The sequence below is a fragment of the Tyto alba genome, unplaced genomic scaffold (genome assembly GCF_018691265.1).
Source record: "Tyto alba isolate M040663 unplaced genomic scaffold, T.alba_DEE_v4.0 Super-Scaffold_28, whole genome shotgun sequence".
In the NCBI taxonomy this organism is placed as follows: Eukaryota; Metazoa; Chordata; class Aves; order Strigiformes; family Tytonidae; genus Tyto; species Tyto alba.
Genome location: NW_024881302.1, coordinates 101,697 through 121,090, shown reverse-complemented (window position 1 = coordinate 121,090; position 19,394 = coordinate 101,697). Strand labels below are relative to the sequence as shown.

The 19,394-nt window shown below is 41.3% G+C and overlaps 3 protein-coding genes across 7 annotated transcripts in view; 2 read left to right on the top strand and 1 right to left on the bottom strand.

Annotated features, from left to right (window-relative positions):
• Window positions 1-203: 203 nt before the first annotated feature.
• On the bottom strand, window positions 204-5,664 carry TSR3 (TSR3 ribosome maturation factor). The gene is made up of 6 exons (XM_032987564.2): window positions 5,538-5,664; window positions 5,208-5,424; window positions 4,161-4,354; window positions 3,192-3,365; window positions 1,732-1,795; window positions 204-1,654 (listed from the first exon to the last, which is right to left on the bottom strand). The coding sequence occupies exons 1-6, from the start codon at window positions 5,647-5,649 to the stop codon at window positions 1,525-1,527; spliced, it is 891 nt and encodes a 296-aa protein (XP_032843455.2). The 5' UTR covers window positions 5,650-5,664; the 3' UTR covers window positions 204-1,524.
• Window positions 5,648-15,773, top strand: GNPTG (N-acetylglucosamine-1-phosphate transferase subunit gamma). Of its 3 annotated transcripts, none has more exons than XM_042798942.1 (11): window positions 5,648-5,762; window positions 5,847-5,901; window positions 6,176-6,243; window positions 8,312-8,366; window positions 8,477-8,560; window positions 9,614-9,707; window positions 11,222-11,336; window positions 11,972-12,054; window positions 12,325-12,453; window positions 13,883-13,964; window positions 15,035-15,773. In XM_042798942.1, exons 1-11 carry the CDS (start codon window positions 5,648-5,650, stop codon window positions 15,157-15,159), a joined length of 1,005 nt encoding a protein of 334 aa, XP_042654876.1. In that variant the 3' UTR covers window positions 15,160-15,773. The 3 variants fall into 3 exon arrangements, with proteins under 3 accessions (XP_042654876.1, XP_042654875.1, XP_042654877.1); XM_042798941.1 differs by lacking the exon at window positions 15,035-15,773 and adding an exon at window positions 14,410-15,028; XM_042798943.1 differs by lacking the exons at window positions 6,176-6,243; window positions 8,312-8,366; window positions 15,035-15,773 and adding an exon at window positions 14,410-15,028.
• Window positions 15,774-18,254: 2,481 nt separating this feature from the next.
• Window positions 18,255-19,394, top strand: part of UNKL (unk like zinc finger) — a 56,032-nt gene continuing 54,892 nt past the window's right edge. For all 3 annotated transcript variants that reach the window (XM_042798488.1, XM_032987575.2, XM_032987574.2), the window contains exon 1: window positions 18,255-18,342. In XM_042798488.1, the coding sequence (XP_042654422.1) occupies window positions 18,263-18,342 (80 nt within the window). In that variant the 5' untranslated portion in view covers window positions 18,255-18,262. The remainder of the gene's footprint in view (window positions 18,343-19,394) is intronic.

Genomic DNA, 19,394 nt, shown 5'->3' with positions numbered 1-19,394 from the left:
TGTATGTCAAGCTGATATGCCCTCTATTAAACTTTCACTGTTTTTTTATTGTATTTTTTAGTCAAAATCATTCTGCAAAACAAATGAAGTGTGAATAGCTTTGTTCCATCTGAGCTGTAGCTTCATCGGTGCTTCTGTTATTAAAAAATGGCTACTGCTAGAGACTTAAGTGACTCAAAGTGTGATACAGCTCTGCTCTCAGATCTGTTCTGCTTGTCTGGATTTGATTAGCTTTATAATATTAAAGCATTCCCCCAAATTAGAATAGCTAACACCCTCACATTATGTTCAGTCCTTTAAAAATTGTTTGTGTGGGATTGTTTCCTTGTCACTATCATCAAGAAATCCTTGACAGAACAGCTGATTTGGGAAAGATGTCATATGCTTGGGGTGGGAAAGTGAGTAATTGAGAGAGTTAAACTAAAAGATTCCCTGTCAACTTAATTTACTTGAGCTTCTTTTTTTCTTTTTAAAGGGAAATGGAATGTTTGTACCACTAAAACTGCTGCTGCGACTCCCAATTCTAGCTCCAGTAGGGCTACCATTTAATCTCTAGTAGAAGAGGGCTAAGATGTGAAAAAATCTTCTGTGACTTGAAGATCTTGTATATATGAAGGTAATGTTACAAGTTGTCCTCAGCATCTCCCATTCTACTGAAGGGTTACTGAAGTTGAGGTTTAAGTAAGTTCTTGCTGGGTGCTGGAAACTAAAAGCATTCTATTCAAATGTACAGAAAAAAAATGCTAACAGCTGTACTTTTACTACACAAACTAGCAGGCATGTGGAAAAGTAAACTAAAATACCAGTGCTGAGAGTCTCGTACTCAATTTTTTAAGGACTGTAGGCAGATAGCATTGCTGAACCTGTAATCTGAAATTTTATGGTACAGTTCTGAACATGAAGTGCCAAAACATTATAGGTTGCTTAGGACTGTCTATCAGAGTAAATAAAAAAATAGCACGTAGTTACTAAAAAGACATACTGAGATGTTAAAACAGTTCCAGGAAGCATTTTTTTTCCTTTTTAGCTTAGGTAGGCAGTTTACCCTAAACTAGATGAAGTAGTTGAAATATATATGGCAGGTTCAAGCCTGCAAAAAGTCACAGGCTCCTTATGGGGTAGTACTCTGAACAGGACAATAACTTAGTCGTGTTTTCCACTCGAAATACAGCCCAGAAGTTAGAAGGGTTTACTTAATGTACTATTAGGTAAAAATAATCCCTGTAAACCACTTTCCGTACACATTGAGTAGAATCCAGGGTTTTCTGACTTGTAACTAAGCTTCAGGCTCTTCACATCATAATTAGCATTCTGTAAACAATTATCTAAAAATCAAATAACCTAAAGACTTTACATGCATAGACAGACCTCTAAACCTAAAGGAAGGCATTTGCTAAGCACAAAGTTACAGGTGAACAATCCACACTGTTAACTGCTCACAAGAAAATTTCTTTATACAAGATGTTATAACTTGTTGTAGGTGCGTTTTTTTGTTTGTTTGTTGGTTTGTTTTGTTTTTACTTTTCAAATAGTTGGCTGTTGTTGCAGCAGCTTTGTAGTACCATGATCTTCTGGACTGCTCTCATCACTGCCTTCAGTGGCATCATCCGAAGTGCTCATGCTGTCCTCAGATTCTTCATTACTTTGTGCTAGTCTGGAAACACTTTTCAGGATTATAAAAGTAAACCAACTCGCAATAAGAAAAATAGTATTTAAATTAAATTTCCTTACCCTGGGGAATTGATTGGTCTGTTGGGATTACAAAATTCTCTTCCTGAGTCAACATCAAATGGATCTGGAAAAAGAAGGAAAAAATGCACACATTGAAGGCAGCATATTTTAATGGTCTGCCTCCATTTTCACGTTAAGAGAAGATTATTGGCAGGGAGGGGAAGGCATAGGAGTATGACTCTACATTCTGATAAGTTTACCGTAGTGATTTGGTCAGAAACCAGGGGAGGTAAAAAACAACTGCCAAGTCCGATCTTGCTCTGTTCTGGTCTTTTCACTCTTTTCTGTGCCATTTGTGCCCCAAGCCCTCAAGGGGTTCAGTGGCTCTTTAGGGGTAGTCAAACTGTACACGCAGGTTTCTGAGGCTTTTGCTCAGAAAACATGGATGTTCTCAGAATGGTTTGGTTCTAAAAGGGCTTATCTAGTTAGTTCATGTTCACAGAGAAGTGAAGTATAGTTGTCCAGGTTTAGCTCTTGCTGAGTAAGGGTGAGGCTAGACTTACTTTGGTTTACACAGCTGGGGAGAACTGTTATCTCAGAAAAATCAAACAAGGCATGATAACTTTGGTACTACAGTCCATTCAGAAAATACATAGGATTGTGGGTGGAAGTGTGTTTTATTTGGCATTGTAGAGTTGCCCCTTAGGAACTGTTTTCAGTTTAATGCAACAGTAATTAGGCTTCCACCAAACAACAGGATTATTTCATTCAGCCTAGCATATCATGGCAGAGATCGAAGTTCGGAGAAACTAAAGGCTGTCTACCATCTCCTTACGGTGTGATCCCCTGGCCTATTTTTACAGGACTTAACCACTGTGAAAGGAAAACGTTAATTAGGAGCATCTCTCTTCCTATGTTCTTGATCATTTGATTTGGGTTTTTTTGTGCTGTCTTGAATGACACCAAGCACTCACCTGTGAATATAGCCTGGAATACCAGTAAGTTATTGGAAGAATTTGGGAATAAACTACTGTTCTTATTATAAGCTACTTTCGTTATCTTTATAAGTCTGATTTTAAACATCTTGATTAGCGGCTATATAAATATGTCCATTAAAGGTCTTTCTTAGGTTTATGTATAACTAACTTGTCAGACTGTATGCCTACATTTCTCTTACAGACCTCCTGAATTACTACTCTTTGTACTCATACTCTGCTTTTAACATCTGTATATAAAATGAGGAAGAAAATACAGTTCTTTTTACTCCTTAGTTCTGCAATAACCTTAACTTAATCAGGGTAGCTGTACCACAGTTCAGCTGTGAATATACTACTAGATGCACAAAATTGCTTTAGTCGTTTTCATCTTCTTGAGTTGAAAAAAATAAACAAACTTGCTTATAAGAATAGACAGTATAAAGACAGAACAACACATCTCAACAAAACTCTTCTACCTTGCCAGTATTTTAATGAGACTAAAGATTGTTAGGAAAAGGGTGGTGTGTCTATGTTTTTTCTTACCTATTTCTTTGTCTTTTGTTTCTTGGACACTGGTTAAAAAATCCTTTTCAACTCTCAGCACTTCTTCCTGGCAATGACAGGCTGCATATTTTTCCAAGAGATTTTTGTTTAAGTCAATAAATGCCTTACCCCATTTAAATTTCCTTAGAAGAATGGTGGCTAGGTCTGGGAATCCTAAAACAGAAAAATATATCATAAGTTTTCTTTTTCAGTGTGAGATTTCACTCAGCCTACAGGTTTCTACATTCAGTACGTACCTATATATCACTACAATAGTGAGATGTTTGCCAGCATTTTTTCAGCGTTCAGGGATTCAGACTTTTAGATTAAAAATCTTTCCAAATTTCAATTTAACTTGAAATAATCTAACTGAATCCAAGAAAAGTGCATAGTCTTTTAGTGTTACATAAAAATATTTTGTAATGGTAGTGAATGATTCAAGCTCTAGTGCCCACACTCTTTCAGTAAGAAAGCTGTTGTACATACAATATCTTCAGAAGATAATATTCATCTGCAGTACAGTAGAGCATGTCTCTTTGATTGTCAAGGAAGTTCTGCAATGAGTTTGCAAAACATAACAAGAGGGGCCAATTTCTTTTGTTCTTAACCAGAACCCACCCTATTAGACAGACAGCTATTGCCTCTCATTAAGACAGATACCTAAGGATTCATAGCCTGTCTTCTCTGGCTTTTTTTAACAGTTTTTCTAACGTTAAGTACCATTCTGACAAAGCCAGGATCATCAGTCTGTGTGCTGTTTAGTAGCTGACATGAACACCCCACAGATACCTCAATGCTACCAGAGACAACTGCATGGAAGAAAGCTAGACAATCTGATTCCAACCTCAACAAAGTGATGACCAGGAGGACAGCATTACAGTTTATTCTATCACAAACCATCTCTCATGATTTATTAAGGATGTAGGAACTGCTGTTAACATATTTCACATCAGACACATTACAGCCTACCAACAATGCAAAAAGCTGCAGCAAAAGCTTCCACACAGGACAGCTTGCATGGCCGTCCATAGTTTACAGGATTTGCAGCCACCAAGTAAGGCAGCAGCCGTAGATGACTTCCTCGCATTTTCTTAAAGGGAGTTTCTTCTAATTTGGCCCACGAGCAATCTATGACTGCAACTCCACTCCGAGCAATGACATGCCTGAAAAAAGCAACATCACCGTATTTGAAAAATTGTTATCATTGTATTGATAAAACAAGTTAAAGTGAGAATTACAATTGCTACTTTATACTGGCAACAAATTTGCATACCCCCACTTTTATCAATCAAAAAGTATACGTGTTACAATGATCTAAAATACAGATGCAGTGAGAAAGAATAACATGCTTTTTCTCCAAACATGCATGTGGCAAGAAAGGTTTATCCATACTGTTCAACCAGGAAGTGAAAAGTTCTAGGTTTAAAAATGTGACAGAAGAGTGTGGTTAATAGTAACATTCACATTCTTAGAAGTACACCAAAGTTCAGAATTAGGTTCTCCACTAGCTTCTAAAGACTAATCTTTTCTCAGAATAAATATACCTTCACAGTAATTCTGCAGGTACTTCTGAAGAAAATTCTCAATGTTTCCCCCAAATAAGTTTTCTAGTTAATGCATTGTGTTGTTTATCTGAAGAACTTGAATATGGTATCATAAAGAATACAGTAGCTATGGGCCCATGAGTCTGAACAAATTAACCTACAAACCACATACTTTGATTTCTCATTGGGATCTACAGATGCTTTTTTCACCTGATACCAGCCGTGTAAAAATGTTAAGCTGATTTAATAAAGCGGCTCTATTTCTCATGTACACGCATCAATGTAATGTAACAGGAAAGTCAAATTTTTTCAGCGGCACAGTTTTGGCCATGAATCGGTGGTTGAAATACTCTCCCTAGTATACCATCACTACAGCATTTGAACCAAGTGCTTTTCCTCACAGGCTACGCCCCCGCGGGCTTTGCAAACAGGCAGGGCGGTCACCCGGGTGTAGGCCTCACCGGCGACGTACCTGTCAGCTGGAGAGACGTATTCAGTAGCCAGGGGACTGAGGACGAGGCCCGGGAATCTCTGGCGGAGGCGCAGGGTTCGGAGCAACCCTTTTCGGGCCAGTCTCCTCCCGGTGCATTTCTTGGGATCGCAGTGTCCGAGCTCCCACATCGCAAGAGGGCACGGGAACTTCGCCTCCGGGGCGCCCAGCTCCGCGGCCCCCTCACCCTCTAGGCAAACTGAAAACAGCAGGCGCGCGTTAGTGCCCAGCGGCCGGCCCGCCAGCCACACGGCCCGCCCCGGCAGGACCCGCGCTCCCGCTCGGCCCCGAGGCCGCGCTACGCTCCCGCACCTCTCAGCGCGGCCTCCGCTTCGGCCGCGAAGGTGTCGAGGCTGCGAGCGCCCCGTCGCCCACCCCTCCGCGGGGCAGCGCGCCGGCTGCGCGCCACGGTGCTGCGCTCCATGGTGCTGCGCCTGGGCGGAGCGGCCGCCCCCTGGCCCCGCGCCCTTCCGTTTCCAGCGGAAGAGGCGATGGCGGCCGCCCGGCTGCTGCTGGCGGCGCTGGGCGCGGCGCTGGGTAAGCGCGGGGTCGGGCGGGGGCCGAGCGGGTGTCGCGGTGGGTCCGTCCGGCCGCCGCAGCCAACCGGCCTCTGTTTGGCAGGTCTCTTCGCAGCGGCGGGAAAGATGAAGATCGTGGAGGAGCCGAATACGTTCGGGTACGTGGCCGCCCGCCCGCTGTGGCCCGCGGCCGCCTTGGACTCGGCGGGCTCGTGTTCGCGTGCCGCTCGCCCGCTCCGGCCCGGTCCTTCCTCCGGGGAAGGGCGGGCCCGGCCGGGTCGGCGCGCTTTTGGTGGGCCCGCGAGCAGGGGCCGCCGCCCCGCCGCGCGTCGTGCGTGGCCGTAGGTGATGGGACGCTCAGGTAGGGGAAGATAGAACTATAGCCAGACGCATAACGCAGTCTTAACCTGTTAACTTTCCTTCTCTTGAAAGGTTGAATAACCCATTCTTGCCTCAAACAAATAGGCTGCAGCCGAAGATGTCCCCGTCTGCAATATCAGGTATATGCAAGTATTACCTTTTCTTGTACGGTTTTCATCATTCAGTCATAGTCATTTGCAAAATAGCCTACTTTGACTTCATGCAGACAAGAACTAATTTTAGTTATTTTATGAGCACCATGGAAAATAAGCGTGGGCTAATTCATTTTATTGTGCTTCTGAAGGGTTAAAACCTAGATTAACCTCTTTGCTGTTTGATGTCCCAGTGCTGTTTGGACTGCTTTTGTCACAGTGTTACCATATGTTTTAATCGGTGGTTTCTGAGCCAGTCACAGATCTTTATGATCCTTACTAAAAACTTTTTTCTTCTTGAAACAGTCCCCAACATACTTGAGATTGTCATCACATCATCTGGTAGTACTTAATACTCAAAAATTATTTTTAAATGTCCTAAGAGTAGTTTTGGAACAAGTCACAGGCTTGGTTTCACACAGAAAGCCTGGGTGCTGCAATAGAAGTCCACCACTTTAGCAGAATAAACCAGGAATCTAAAAGTTCCAGACCATATATGGAGGAGAATAAATAAACTAAACACTGTATGCAAACAGTAAGCAAAAGGAAATAACTTTTGTCTTTCTGCTAGCCTTAGACACAGACTTAAACCTTGTTCAGGTTCAATAAAGGCATTTTGGTGTTGTGACGCTGAACATGTTTATGCTTAATGTCTTCTGTCATGTTTTATAAGCCCAAATCAAATGTATAAATTTTGCACGCACTGCATGTGAAAAGTGAAATAGTTAGAAATGGGATTTGTAATAGAATGCTGAATGGGAACATGAAACTAGCAAGAAAAAAAGTTAAAAGTTTCCTGGATGTGGAAATTTACGTGTAGCCAAAAATTGGGCGTGTCTTTACAACTGGAATCGAGGGCACAGAACCCTGTCTTGCACAATTATTTCTTTAGCATGGAAACCTTACTCATTGTTTTCTTTTACAAGGCAGTTGGGCTAACAGTTCCTATAATTTCTCTTTTAGACCATCTGCCCAGGAAATGGCGGCATGAGTTTAATGCATTCCTCAGGGACATTCAAATTTGCTTTTCTTCTTCTGTGGGGAGAGAGCATCCTTATCACTAAGGCATAGATTGCATGTAGTAGAGGGGCAAACCCTTTGGCCAAGCCTATCTGTACAATGAAATGCAAGATCACACAGTGAGAAAAATCCCAGTGGTTAGTATATTCCAGAGGGCATGATTCTGGTGGTCTTGTCTTTGTTTCTAGGATTACGTGTCTAGATCTTTGCAAAAAGTACATAGGCAATCCTGGCAATGGGGAACTAGAATCCAGGATCCAGTTTTATTTTATTTCCTTTGTAATATCCTTTCTTCTCCTTTCCTCACAAATATTTAATCATTCTGTGCAAAATTACCTTAAACAAGGGACACTGAAATACCCCTGTAGCATGTGGTTCTGAATTTTGGCCCTTTTTTGAATGACAAGTTAGCTCTCTTGGATTCCTTTGTCAGCAAGGCTGGAACAGTCAATTCAAGGGTAGAATTGTAACTGTTGACTTTTACTGTCTGACAGTAAAAGGTTTATCGCGTTGAATGCTAACTGGATCAGACTGTGAAGGGCAAACTGTGGGAAGAAATATCTAATTTGAGAATCTCAGTGAAACTTAAATATGCAGCACTGTCAACATTCTGAGCAAATGGGCTTTACTAGTATAAACTTGAGGACTTTAGATGGTATAGGGGACAGACAGCTGCCAAGCAAGACTTCTAGTGAAATATTTCAACGCTAGATTTTGGCAAGATCTGCACTGATGATTCCTTTTATGGATCTGGCCTCCAAATACTTGTTTGTATACGGGTTTCTTATTTCTGTTGTAGAAAGAAGCGTATCTATTTCACTCAGTATTGAAGATGAGAAATGTTAAAGATCGTGATGCAGACCCATATAGCACTACTGGGAATTTAAAGTGATCCATATGGAAGATACAAATTTCCTTATGTACAGCAGAAAACTGAATTTGTCACATACTCCTTGCAGTTTTGTCACCACAATAACTTGCTTAAATTTAACAAAAAACATTATTCTTCCTTGATGTAATTTTGTGGTGTTTTTAGGCCCTGCACATCTCTTTAGGCTTGCTGGCAAGTGTTTCAGTTTTGTGGAATCCACGTGAGTAATGGATTTGGATATTTGATTCTATCTATTTATTAGGAACAAATGCTGAAACATTTCTTATTTTCTTTTTTTTCTTTCTTTTTTTTTTTTTTTTGTCTTTTAAGGTACAAGTATGAGTTTTGTCCTTTTCATAATGTCACTCAACATGAGCAGACTTTTCGATGGAATGCCTATAGTGGGATTTTAGGGTGAGGCTTTTAAACCTTTACGTTTTACCTATGTTGTTAGCAGATCATTTTATAGATTGTCAAAAAGGAGGCAGTTTTAAAACTAAGATTCTTTTATTGGTCAGCATAGGTCAGTGTAGTTCCCAAGTCGTTATGCATAAAAATACCCTGTCTTGAAAAATTCAGAATTTTTTTGTTGATAAATACCAGCCTCCTATTTTAGCTGGAGGCAGTTTAATAACCAGTGCCAACTGCAGGTGTGATATGTTTATGTGAGAAATTCAGTATTGTATAACTACAGCTTATATTAACAAATATTTAGTGTCTGTTAACTGTTTTTACTTTGAGTTTAATATAACCTTAGAAAATGAAATGAGTGCTTTATGCCAGTGGTTTTGTTAAATATATTTCATAGAAGGTAGTAGAAGACTCAGTGTATACCCAAAAAAAGTATCCCAAAGTATTCAAAGACCCCAGAGTATCCAAATCGTAAGTCCTACAATAAATTTAGTTAGAAACCAGAGCAGTGTTTTAAAATTGCTGCCTTTCTAAATATTTTTTATATATATGTCTCTTTTTTTCTTATGTGCACAATAATTAGTGAGCCAATATAAGAAAAAAAGAGTACCTCAAGGTGCTGTGAGTATCACTGGCTTTAGGACTAGCAGAAGTAGAGACTAGTTTTTGTAGGTGCTCTCACCGTCACTAAAAATCCTGCAAGCAATCTGAGTTGCACAGGGTACTTAGCATCGTGGAATTTGTTGTGGTATTGATCTATAAACTGTATTTTATTGGCTTTAAAAACAGATTTGTAAGTGCAAATGGTTTGCAAACTGAAAGGTGATCCAAAACTCTGCTCTCAAAGTAATGTTGATGTGCCCTATGTAGCAGCCTGGATAACAAACTACACTGTTTATAAGATCTTGGCTGTAAGAAATGGAAGTACTAAAACTGCAAAAGTTAAGTAAATACAGTGAAATTGAACATGGTTTAGGGATGTTCCTGTTTTATTTCCTGAGTGTTAATCTTTTTCTTTCCAGTAACTTAAAATAAAATTATGTCCTGTTTTTTCAGAATCTGGCATGAATGGGAAATTGACAACAACACATTTGTTGGAATGTGGATGAGGGAAGGAGACTCATGTGAAACTAAGAGCAGACAGACAAAGGTATAACCTAGACTAATCTAATTCAGACAGCATGACTCTACACACACACTGAAACATTCCTACCCTGAAGAAGTCATAATTTAAGATGTGATACAAAACATAAAGATGAATTCCTATAGGAGCTAGGTGCATGGATGGAGGAGGAAAGCTAAAATCAGGGTAAAATTTTGAAGAATTTTACTTATATATTCTCATCGGCTACTTTTAACTCTTTTTATTCCTTGATAGAGTGGAATATTCTGGTATTATCACTACCATAGAAACATACACTACTTTGTAATTTGTGTCAGGAAGAATAAAGAAAAAAAGCTATTTGTTGAATTCAAGATGCCAGCCTACTGTGCTAAAAATATCCAGGAAAAAGGAGGGAAAAGAATTAGGCAATTAAGAACAGCATGCTGAGAAGCTAAGTAAAGTGTTAAAACAAGAGCAGAGGGCATGCAAGGAGAATTAAGGAAGGAATCAAATATATGGGAGTGACAGAAGAACCAGCTCCAGAGAAGCAGATTCTGGTGTGAGTACATTTTAAAGGAAAAGTAAAAATTCATATTTTGTGGAGTGGTTAAAATATTCCTTTTCACATTCAAAGAGCCTCTGTGCCAAACAACTATTAAATTAGAAGGATAAGGAAGGGTGTCTGTTGCCCAGTGTGTGGCACATGATTTGCACATGTCCTTTATCCTTTTATTCCTTAATATTTTTCCACCTCCCATTTCAGTGTGTTACACAGTTTTACAGATATAATGAATTAAATCTCACATTGTCTGGTGATGTAGATCTCTATTCATGGAGAAGAGTTAAAGATACCATACAGTTCACAGCAGGCAGCTTTGTGTGTAGAAGATGCTTAGCTGTTGCAGTGATGGGTGACAGTACAATGCTTAAAAGAGAGGGATGTAGAGTTGGAATAAACTCATGTGAAGATGGGATAAGGGACAAAGTATCTTGGTCAAGGTGAAAATATTCTGTACTGTAGTGGAATTGCGCTGTTAACATCTTCGTCTCCCGTAGGGGCCGCAGAAAGACTTACTAATCTCGTATGACCTTTGATACTGTGATTCATATCTTTCACTGGCATTTAGTTTTGAACAGACAGAAAGTACTGGTGCTGCAAGTTTAAAGATTAAAACAGTTTTCTACAGGGTAGATGTGAATTGTTCTCTTCATTTAGCACATTGGTCAGAAATAAAATTTGTTAGGTGAATTATGGTTATATGAGATGAGGTTCTAAAGGGCATCCTATTCACCCTCTTTTACTCTTGTTCTTGCTGGAAATACGGTGCTTGGGAGTCCAAGGAACAATATTAGGTGAGGGGGTCATTTCCCATTAGAGGAAGCAATTTTCACATTTGATAAAGTAATTTGAAGATGTGCTTGCTATGACTCTTTTTCTATGGGTGACAGTATGTACAGAAATGTGTCTGCTAGCATTGGAAGACTGCAAATTGATCATCAGTGTTGGTCCTGTTTTATGTGGACGTGTTTTGCTCATCGCTGATTTTACTGGTGTTTAGGTTCATCTTGTTTGTGGAAGGACCAATAAATTGGCTTATGTGTCTGAGCCAAGTACTTGTGTGTACTCTCTGACATTTGAGACTCCTCTCGTGTGCCATCCTGACTCTCTTTTAGGTAAGCTTTAGAAAATCATTTGTGTGTGGAGCAGCTGGCATATTACACCAACCTCAGTGTAAATTTTTAGATTCTTTGAGTTTGTAACTTTGATGTAAATTTTACATATAATATGAACTGTATTTTAAGTCCCAGTCATTATAACACATAGGTATTTCTCAAATAAATCATCATTGCTAGTATAGACCCAGTGAGGTTTGTTTGGGGTTTTGTTTTGTTTTGGTGGGTTTTTTTGTTCAGTTGGTTTTGGGTTTTTTTCTTTTTTTTTTTTTTCTTTTTTTTTTTTTTTGCTTTTTTCTTGGACTGGTGGTAGGAATCAGCCCTGTAGTATCTGCTAATTTTCTTACATTACACAAAGGGAGAGCTCAGTTGGAATTACATTCAACAAAGAAATACGAGGCCTTCTAGCTGGAATTAAGAGAAGAACTTTTGGTCAGTGACATTCTTCAGAAACTTTAAATGTGTGAAATGAAATTTAAGTTTAACCCCCCAACTCTTGAAAGCAGTAGAGACTACGTACTGTGTAGGAACACTTTATTCTTCAAACAAATACACTTGCATGCTACTAGAGGAGCATGTAACTAATGCGGGACACTGCTGTTGGTTTTTACGTGGTTTGACTTCCATTTTTTCAGTTTATCCCACTCTGACTGAAGCACTACAAAGGAAGTGGGATGAAGCAGAGCAGCTTCTCTATGATGAACTAATAACTGAACAGGTTTGTTAATTTCTTCCAACTCTAGTTAGTGTAGACCAATTACTGTCAAATAGCCAAACCTGGCTTCTGCAGTTTCTCCTTTTGGAATGGATGCATTTATTCTGCAGCTGGCAAATAGTCATTTTTGTCCTTTGCAACTGCTATATCAGCTGGTAATTGAAATGTTTTCTACAATGAAACTTGAGGAATTGGAATGGCCAGGGCAGATTACAAGCGGAGATGCGAGTTGGGTGGATTGATCTGGTGTCTTTTGGAAACTTTCTTTTTTAGGGATACAAAAAAATACTAAAAGAGATTTTTGAGGAAGCAGGACTTCTAAAAGCAACAGAAGAAAAGGAAGTTGAGCGGCAGAATGTGAAAATAAGTCTGGAATTTGAAACAGTGGAGAAGTGCAGTAAGGTATAGAGCATAATATTTACAATGTGGAATTAAATTGGCACCTTTTTACTGTATGGCAGTATCAGTGTGAAAGCATTATGTAAATATTCTTCAGATTCAACTGACATCTGTTCATGAGATTATCTTTTCTGGTTTCAATATGTAACAGTCTGCATATAGAGTGATTTGATGATATCTTTATTCTAGCCCTTATGTCAAAATCAAGCCAGCACAACTGAATGCCCAATGACAAGATGGGGGAGTATGTAGGAATTCGTGTAGGCTCTTGGGTTATGAACACCTTGTAAGTACTCTTTCAGGTGAACATCAGTTTGGAAACAGGAAGGAATTACTAGTGAAAATAAATGTGTAACCATCCTTGGGAATGTTGAGACTTTTCACTGTGGATAATTACCCAGTCTTGTGTCAGAACACGTTGGCTGTTACACAAGCAAAAGGCAGAATGATCTAGGCTGTGTCCGTTTCTGAATGACTTTCATATGTGTGAACAGTCCTTCTGCAACAGCATTGAAATAGGGAAAATAGAGGTAGAAGGTGTGATCAGCCTGAAAGAGTGGAAGCTGAACATCATAAAAAGAGTATGGAAGGGAATTAATTATAATGCAGAGAAGAAGCTGCTGTTGTGATTTTATTTGAAAATGTAGCAAAGCCCAAACACCATGTAAGAATTCCTGAATTTAACTAAATAAGCTTTGGTTAAGCTGAATATACTTATATAAGGATCACTGCTTCAGTGTGGTACTGTTAGGAGCCGGAATATTCACCTCTTTGTGTTTTTTTCAATAGTTAACAATACAGTATTTAATAATTTGTACTTCTGACTTCATCATACCTTAATTGACATAAAGTTTGCTGTTTTGGTAACCACAGAATCTTAAATAGTTAATCTTCTGTTCTTTCTTGATTCGTGTAAAAACCAAACACAATAAAAAATAGGGGCTTCTTTGAGATTTCAGATACAAGGTTGGAGTCACAAAAGTACTGAGCAATCCTTGGCTCTGTAAGTTAACAGAAACTGCTGAAAGTGGCAACATGAAGTTGCTAGGTCAAAAGTTGAGGAGATGACAGATTTCCAGACTGTAGCATTATGATGCAAAATAAAATAAGGTTGGTCCTGTAGCAAACTTGTGAATGCAGTTTTGTGTCATGATGAAATGCTAATTAGAGGATAGATCCAAAATAGTTACAGAACGCACCCCTAATTTGTACTCTCAGACTTGGAAAAAGCTGGCTTCTGTTTTGGCAACATAGAAATATATCTTTTTATAAAATTTGCACCTTGTTCTTGGAATAAGCAGTTTATCTTTGAGATCTTCTAAGTCAAAAGCTGCAACAGCTGTGCACAGACCTGTTATATTTGATAAACTCCCATTTTATGTATGCATTTGGAGAGTGGGAGAGCCATTTTAAATGTCTTTTCTTTCTTAAGGAATACAAGCAACTTTCTGAAGAAATAAAAAAACTTAAGGATTTATTAAGTCAGTATGGTATTGCATACAAAGGAAATTCTGGTGAGTGTTTTGGTATTACTTTTTCATAATTGTCTCTTCAGAATGCGTATACCCAAATGTTGTTTTCAGTTACATTGAGGAATATATAATACATGGAGGTAAAATTCTGTATACAAAGTTTTTAATAAGTACTTAGATCTTAATTCTTGTGCAAGAGGACTTAATTTTATCCCCCCAAAAATCTGTTGATGATTTAAAATTTTAGCTTTATAGAAAAATTTTGGCTGCTGTTGTAGTTGAAGTTTGTCTCCATTACTTAAGGTGCCAAAGAAAAAGGAAAAAGGTGTTACAGCATTTGTAACACATAAACATCTTTCAAGTAACTCTACTTTCTGGATAGTCAACCACAAAGCTTGAGTTCTTAAAGAACACTTGAAATTTCTCTGTTTGATTTGGTTTTATCCTTTCTTAATCACCTTTTTTTCCTTTCTTTGATTTCTGTTAGGTAAGTACCATATCACATTCAATTTTTGGAAGGAAAGACTGGTGCCAGCTATGAAGGTGAAAGGTTTATCTGGATTAATTCTGGACAAGTTGTTTTTTTTGTTTTCGTTGTTGTTGGGTTTTTTTGTTTTTGTTTTTGTTTTTTGTTCCCCCCCCAATTCCTTCCAGTCCATTGTGCCCATTATTACATGATTTATTTGTCTAAGGACGATTTAATTTCCCTTAATACATATTTACACCTTTAATGTTCAGAATTGGCATCTCAAGAATAATTAAATTAGCTTAAAATCAGTGACATACTTAACTTTTTCTTCCTTCTGTTTTGAGAAACTTTATTCTCTGTTTTTTTAAATTGGTGACTTTCTTTCCTAGGTAAAACTAATCGTATTAGAATTTTTGTGAAACATTTTACCTGCATGTTTAAACTATTAGCTATGTAACTTTCACAGTATTTGTGCCTGCTTGGTAGTTCATTTAATTATTGCGGATTAGAACTGTATAATCAAAAGCAGAATTCACAACTTACTTTAGATGACTTATTTCAAAACTATTTAGTGAATTCTGTGACAAAAATGTTTTGGTACTTAAAAGCGGAAATAACTGATGTCTTAAACTAAATATTACAGCTGAAAATACCAGTGTTGAACGTGTAAGTCACAAACTGGCATCTGCAGTGACAACTGTTCTTAATGGGTCAAAGGATGACGCGCACTTGCATGGCGATACAGGAATTTGGAATGACACTCTATGAAGAAAGTTGGGTGGTAAACAGCAAGTTCATATGGAATGTCAAGCAAGTTGAACATGTATTGTGTCACTAATACTTTCTGTGAGTATTCTTGACTTTCTGAATTTCTGCCCTAAAGCAATGGAGTGAGGACTCACCGTTACTGAGAACAGTTGGCTAGTTTCTGAGAACATTTGCAAAACTTCTTTGCTAAGGCCGGTATTGGGCAGAGGTTTACAGATTCTGTGTCTCCAGTCCTAGCCTTGTGATTTTCTTTGGTATCAAGCGTGGTAACAGGTAGTGTAAATACAAAATAGTTGAAGACCAATGCTGTAAGATGTTATATGAAAGGTAGTAAGTGAAATATTAAGAACACATTATTTTATCCCTATGCTGTTTTCTGTGCAGACTTTAGCAGAAAAAGACGTGTTTTCTGCCACAGCAGTGCATAATGTACCATTCCAGCCACCTGTGTTCAGAGATTGATGTCATCTTTGGGTTGCAGGTAGATAAAGCTGTTCAGGATCTGACGGAAACGTGCTGCGAAAACACCCAATTGTTATAAAACAGTTGTGTTGAGGGGATACATGGCAATCCTCGGTGTGTAATATGGAATAAAATGGCCTCTTCCAACCCAAGCTGTGGAAACATTACTGCTGGAGCCGGTAGGGCCGCGACCGCCGCCTCCGGCCGCTCTGCCTCCTCCCGCTGGCCGGTCCGTGACGCGCCGCGCCGCGCAGCCAGCGCGTAGGGCCCTCACCGCGGCAGCGCGTGCCCAGCCGCTTCTCTCGGGCCGGCCGCCGAGACCGGCCCCGGGACGTCCGCGCTTCCGCTTCCGGCGGCGCGGGGGGGAGCGGGGCAGGGCGGCGCGCCGGGATGAGCTGGGCGCTGGGCCGCTGGCGGTGAGGTGGCGGGCGCGGGGCCGGGGGTGCTGGCGGTGCGCTCCGCACCTCTGACGCTTGTGTCTTTGCAGGGCGCGGTGCTCCCTCCGCCTTCCTGGCCCCCGAAGGTGGCTGACGCGGCGGCGGGGCCCAGAGGGCGCGGGGGACGAGGATCCGGAGGGCGGAGGGCCCATCCCCTTCTCTGTCAGCGAGGCCAGTCCGCGGGTGTGGAGCGTCAGCCGGTCTATGGGGAGCGACTGCGAGAGGCCGTGGGTGAAGGTGCTGCCTGTCAGTCTGCTGTGCACTGGACTGTTGCTCTGGTGCACGTTCAGGGAAAAAAACGGAGATTGATGAGCGACTGGAAGCAATTTTCTCCGGTCAGATTGTGGACTCTTTAGATGCGGCCCAAAAAGTCAATGCTCCCTTGCAGCTGCAGGAGAAATGAGGACGGGAGTGCGGCTGCAGTGAAGGAACTGCCAAAAGAAGTTTGCTGGCATTCACCTGGTTAAAAGCTGTATTTACACTTTAATGAGAAAACTCGCTTTTTCCGACCCATCAGCAGCCTTATCTTGCAAGCTTGATTCCTTCATGTATCGTGCTGCTTTCTGTGCTGGTCTTAGTTGAGTAATTTACACTGGTAGCACAAGGAGTAGGTTTTTTTCTGCATTGTGCAGTAGAGACGAACAGGATATATTGCAGATCAGCTTGCATTTGGAGATACTTTTTGTACGACCTATCTCTCTTCCATGGATCATTTGCCTTAAATGCGCAGCATATTAAAATATCAAAGCTGTAAGTCTGTAAAATTGCTGCTGAAGGTGACTTTCATTTGACATTTTGCTAGTCACAAAGTATGTTCAGCTTATATTGAAGACAACTGTAAGTGTATGATTCATTCATATGTGATTCTTTGTGTTCTGATTTTTTGGGGAATTCTACTAAATGACCTTCTTTGACCCTAATGCATAGTTGGTTCTTGCTTTCTGGACTGTAACTTTGTAGGCATGCCTGATTTAGGTGATCATTACTGGTAGGAGAGGTTTTTTGCAGGGAATTGAAGAGATTGGCTTGCATTATAATGGGGAGGAAATCCTTAGTTCCATTGAACAATGTAATATCTAGTGTTTCCTACAGATTCATACATAATCAAACATATACTCTGGAGTCTTTTCTTGGAGAGGAGGAATCTAAGCTACTACTGCAACTTAGTACCCTTCAGAGTTAGAGGCATTTTTTTAAAGTTTACAAATGTAAAAATGCAGAACTGTTTTTGTGCCATTAAAATTTCTAATTAAAAAAAAAAAAGAGAAAAAAAAAAAAGAAACAAAAAACAACACACACCCCCCAAACAAACAAACCAAAAAACCAAACGGCGCAGCAGCTAGTAAGACAGGCTGGAGCTACAGAGAAAACCGACTGAGCATCGTGTTTGTCTAATACTGCTGACTAATCTCTGAACATGCACCACCGTGGCTTTTGATTTTTGCTGTAGAGTCCTTGTAGTTTAACCAGACGATGCCTAGTAAACGAGTACAGTTGGTTTGGTACTGTCACAAGGTTCGTCTTGAGAATCAACTTTTACTGCAGTAAAATCGTGAGACACACTCAGGGGAGCGTCCTAGTGAATAAAAGAGCGATCCCGGATTTTACTTACGTCGACCTAAGGTGTAATGCCTCTTTCTCTGACTAGCTTGCTTTCTCTGTGTATTAAACAATGACCCCAGCGCTGTACCGCTTTGTTTCAGGAAATGAAGAGCTGCCCCTTTGTGTGCGCCTTGCTTTCTGGTGATGTGATAGGTGTTTAATAAAGAATCTCTACCTGTAAAACTGTTCTCGTATTCTCATGCTTTTAAGGTGTTGGAAAATTTGCAAACTCTTTCTCTGCAGCGTTTTGTTAAACGCACAGAGTACGACGCCCTCAGCTGAAGCTCGCTGAAGGAGCTCTGCCCGCTCTTTCTAAACGCGTACCCGCTCCAGGGCGTTGGAGGACACAGCCGTTGTAGTCGGACGGTTCTTGCGGGTGCATCGCGTACGGGGCTGCGCTGGAGCCCCGGCGGCAGGCGCGCCTTCCCCGGGCACCGGGAGGCGGCGCGGCCTATGCCGCCTGCGGCGGGGCGAGGGCTGCGCCGGTCAGCGGGCGGGCGTCCGGGGCGCTCGCTCGTGGGGCGGGGCCGGCGGGGTCGCGTTGAAGGGGGCGGGGCCGGCGGGGTCGGGCTGCGCCTGCGCTCTGTTGACCGCCGCGGAAGATGCCGTCGGTTTCGAAAGCGGCGTCGCGGGGTGGTGGATCCGGTGGGTCCCCGCAGACCGAGCAGCCGACACATTATACGTAGGTACCGCGCCCTGGAGGCGCCCTGCTCCCTGGGCCCCACTGTCTCGCGGGGAGGGCCTCAGGACCGGAGGGGAAGGGCCCTGTCGTGTGCCAGGCCTGCTCTGCGCGGCCTCCTTCACTGGCGGCAGGTCTGTGGGGAGGCTGCTTGGCCCTGGCCAGCCTCTGCCGTAGTCTTTTTCCGGCTCCAGGAGCCGCGAGGAGGAAGCCGCGTTCTTTGCTGGCCAGATAGAGACGTCCCGGGCACGGCTGACTGCAGAGCTTCTTCGGCGGTTCTCCGCGCCTTGCGTCCCCTCCCACGGTCGTGCCTTTCTGGTCCGCACTGTGACCTGCCGGCATCCTCCGGCATCCCGAGCCTCGCAGCACCCTCTCGCACTCCGGGACCGCCCTCTCCAAGCTATGACAGTTCTTCCACTTCTCCTAAGCGTTGTGTAGCTAGCTTCCGCTCGAGTCTTCCGTGACAAATTTTGCAGACCTTCCTGTACTGAAAGACAGCTCCCATCTGCTCGTCATCATCTCTGCAAACCTATCCGTTTTTTTCTGATATGGTCTATAAAGATCTTGCAGCCCTCCAGCACTACTGACAGCCTATCTTGTGTAGGACCATGCAGTCCCTACAAGTGCAGTATAATATATCACTTAATCATGGCATTCTTTTACTCCTATCCCCCCGTATCATCACTTATATAATTTCACATTTCCAGCATTTGGAAAGACCACAAGAATGTAGCCACTTAACAAGATACTGCTACAGCCCATCCTACAGCACTTAATGCCCCAAAATTATGTTCCTTTTTTTTTTTTTTTTCCCTTTCCTGTTCACAATCCTGTATAGTTTAGACATTCTTCTCTAAACTTAATGACATGCTTCATAACTCTGTGCCATTACATCCCCCATGTGCCAATTTAAGCAAATGAGAACAAAAAGATGCCTTTTATTCCTCTTTCAAATTCTTTCCGTTCCTTATATCTTCAGTTCCCCTGTAGCCTGTTACACATCCTGCACCCTTTTAGAGACCTCATATATCCCTTCCTCTGCAAATAATCTATAA

What these genes read in the sequence shown, in the direction of transcription:
- GNPTG (XM_042798941.1), top strand. Translation starts at nt 5,648, where the DNA reads ATGGTGCTGCGCCTGGGCGGAGCGGCCGCCCCCTGGCCCCGCGCCCTT. An exon ending in GTCCCCGTCTGCAATATCAG is followed by an intron (nt 6,244 to 8,311) that starts GTATATGCAAGT and finishes TGGTGTTTTTAG; the next exon opens with GCCCTGCACATCTCTTTAGG. An exon ending in CCATCCTGACTCTCTTTTAG is followed by an intron (nt 11,337 to 11,971) that starts GTAAGCTTTAGA and finishes CCATTTTTTCAG; the next exon opens with TTTATCCCACTCTGACTGAA.
- TSR3 (XM_032987564.2), bottom strand. Translation starts at nt 5,649, where the DNA reads ATGGAGCGCAGCACCGTGGCGCGCAGCCGGCGCGCTGCCCCGCGGAGG. An exon ending in AACAAAAGACAAAGAAATAG is followed by an intron (nt 1,796 to 3,191) that starts GTAAGAAAAAAC and finishes TTCTTTTTCCAG; the next exon opens with ATCCATTTGATGTTGACTCA. An exon ending in AGACCAATCAATTCCCCAGG is followed by an intron (nt 1,655 to 1,731) that starts GTAAGGAAATTT and finishes AAGTGTTTCCAG; the next exon opens with ACTAGCACAAAGTAATGAAG.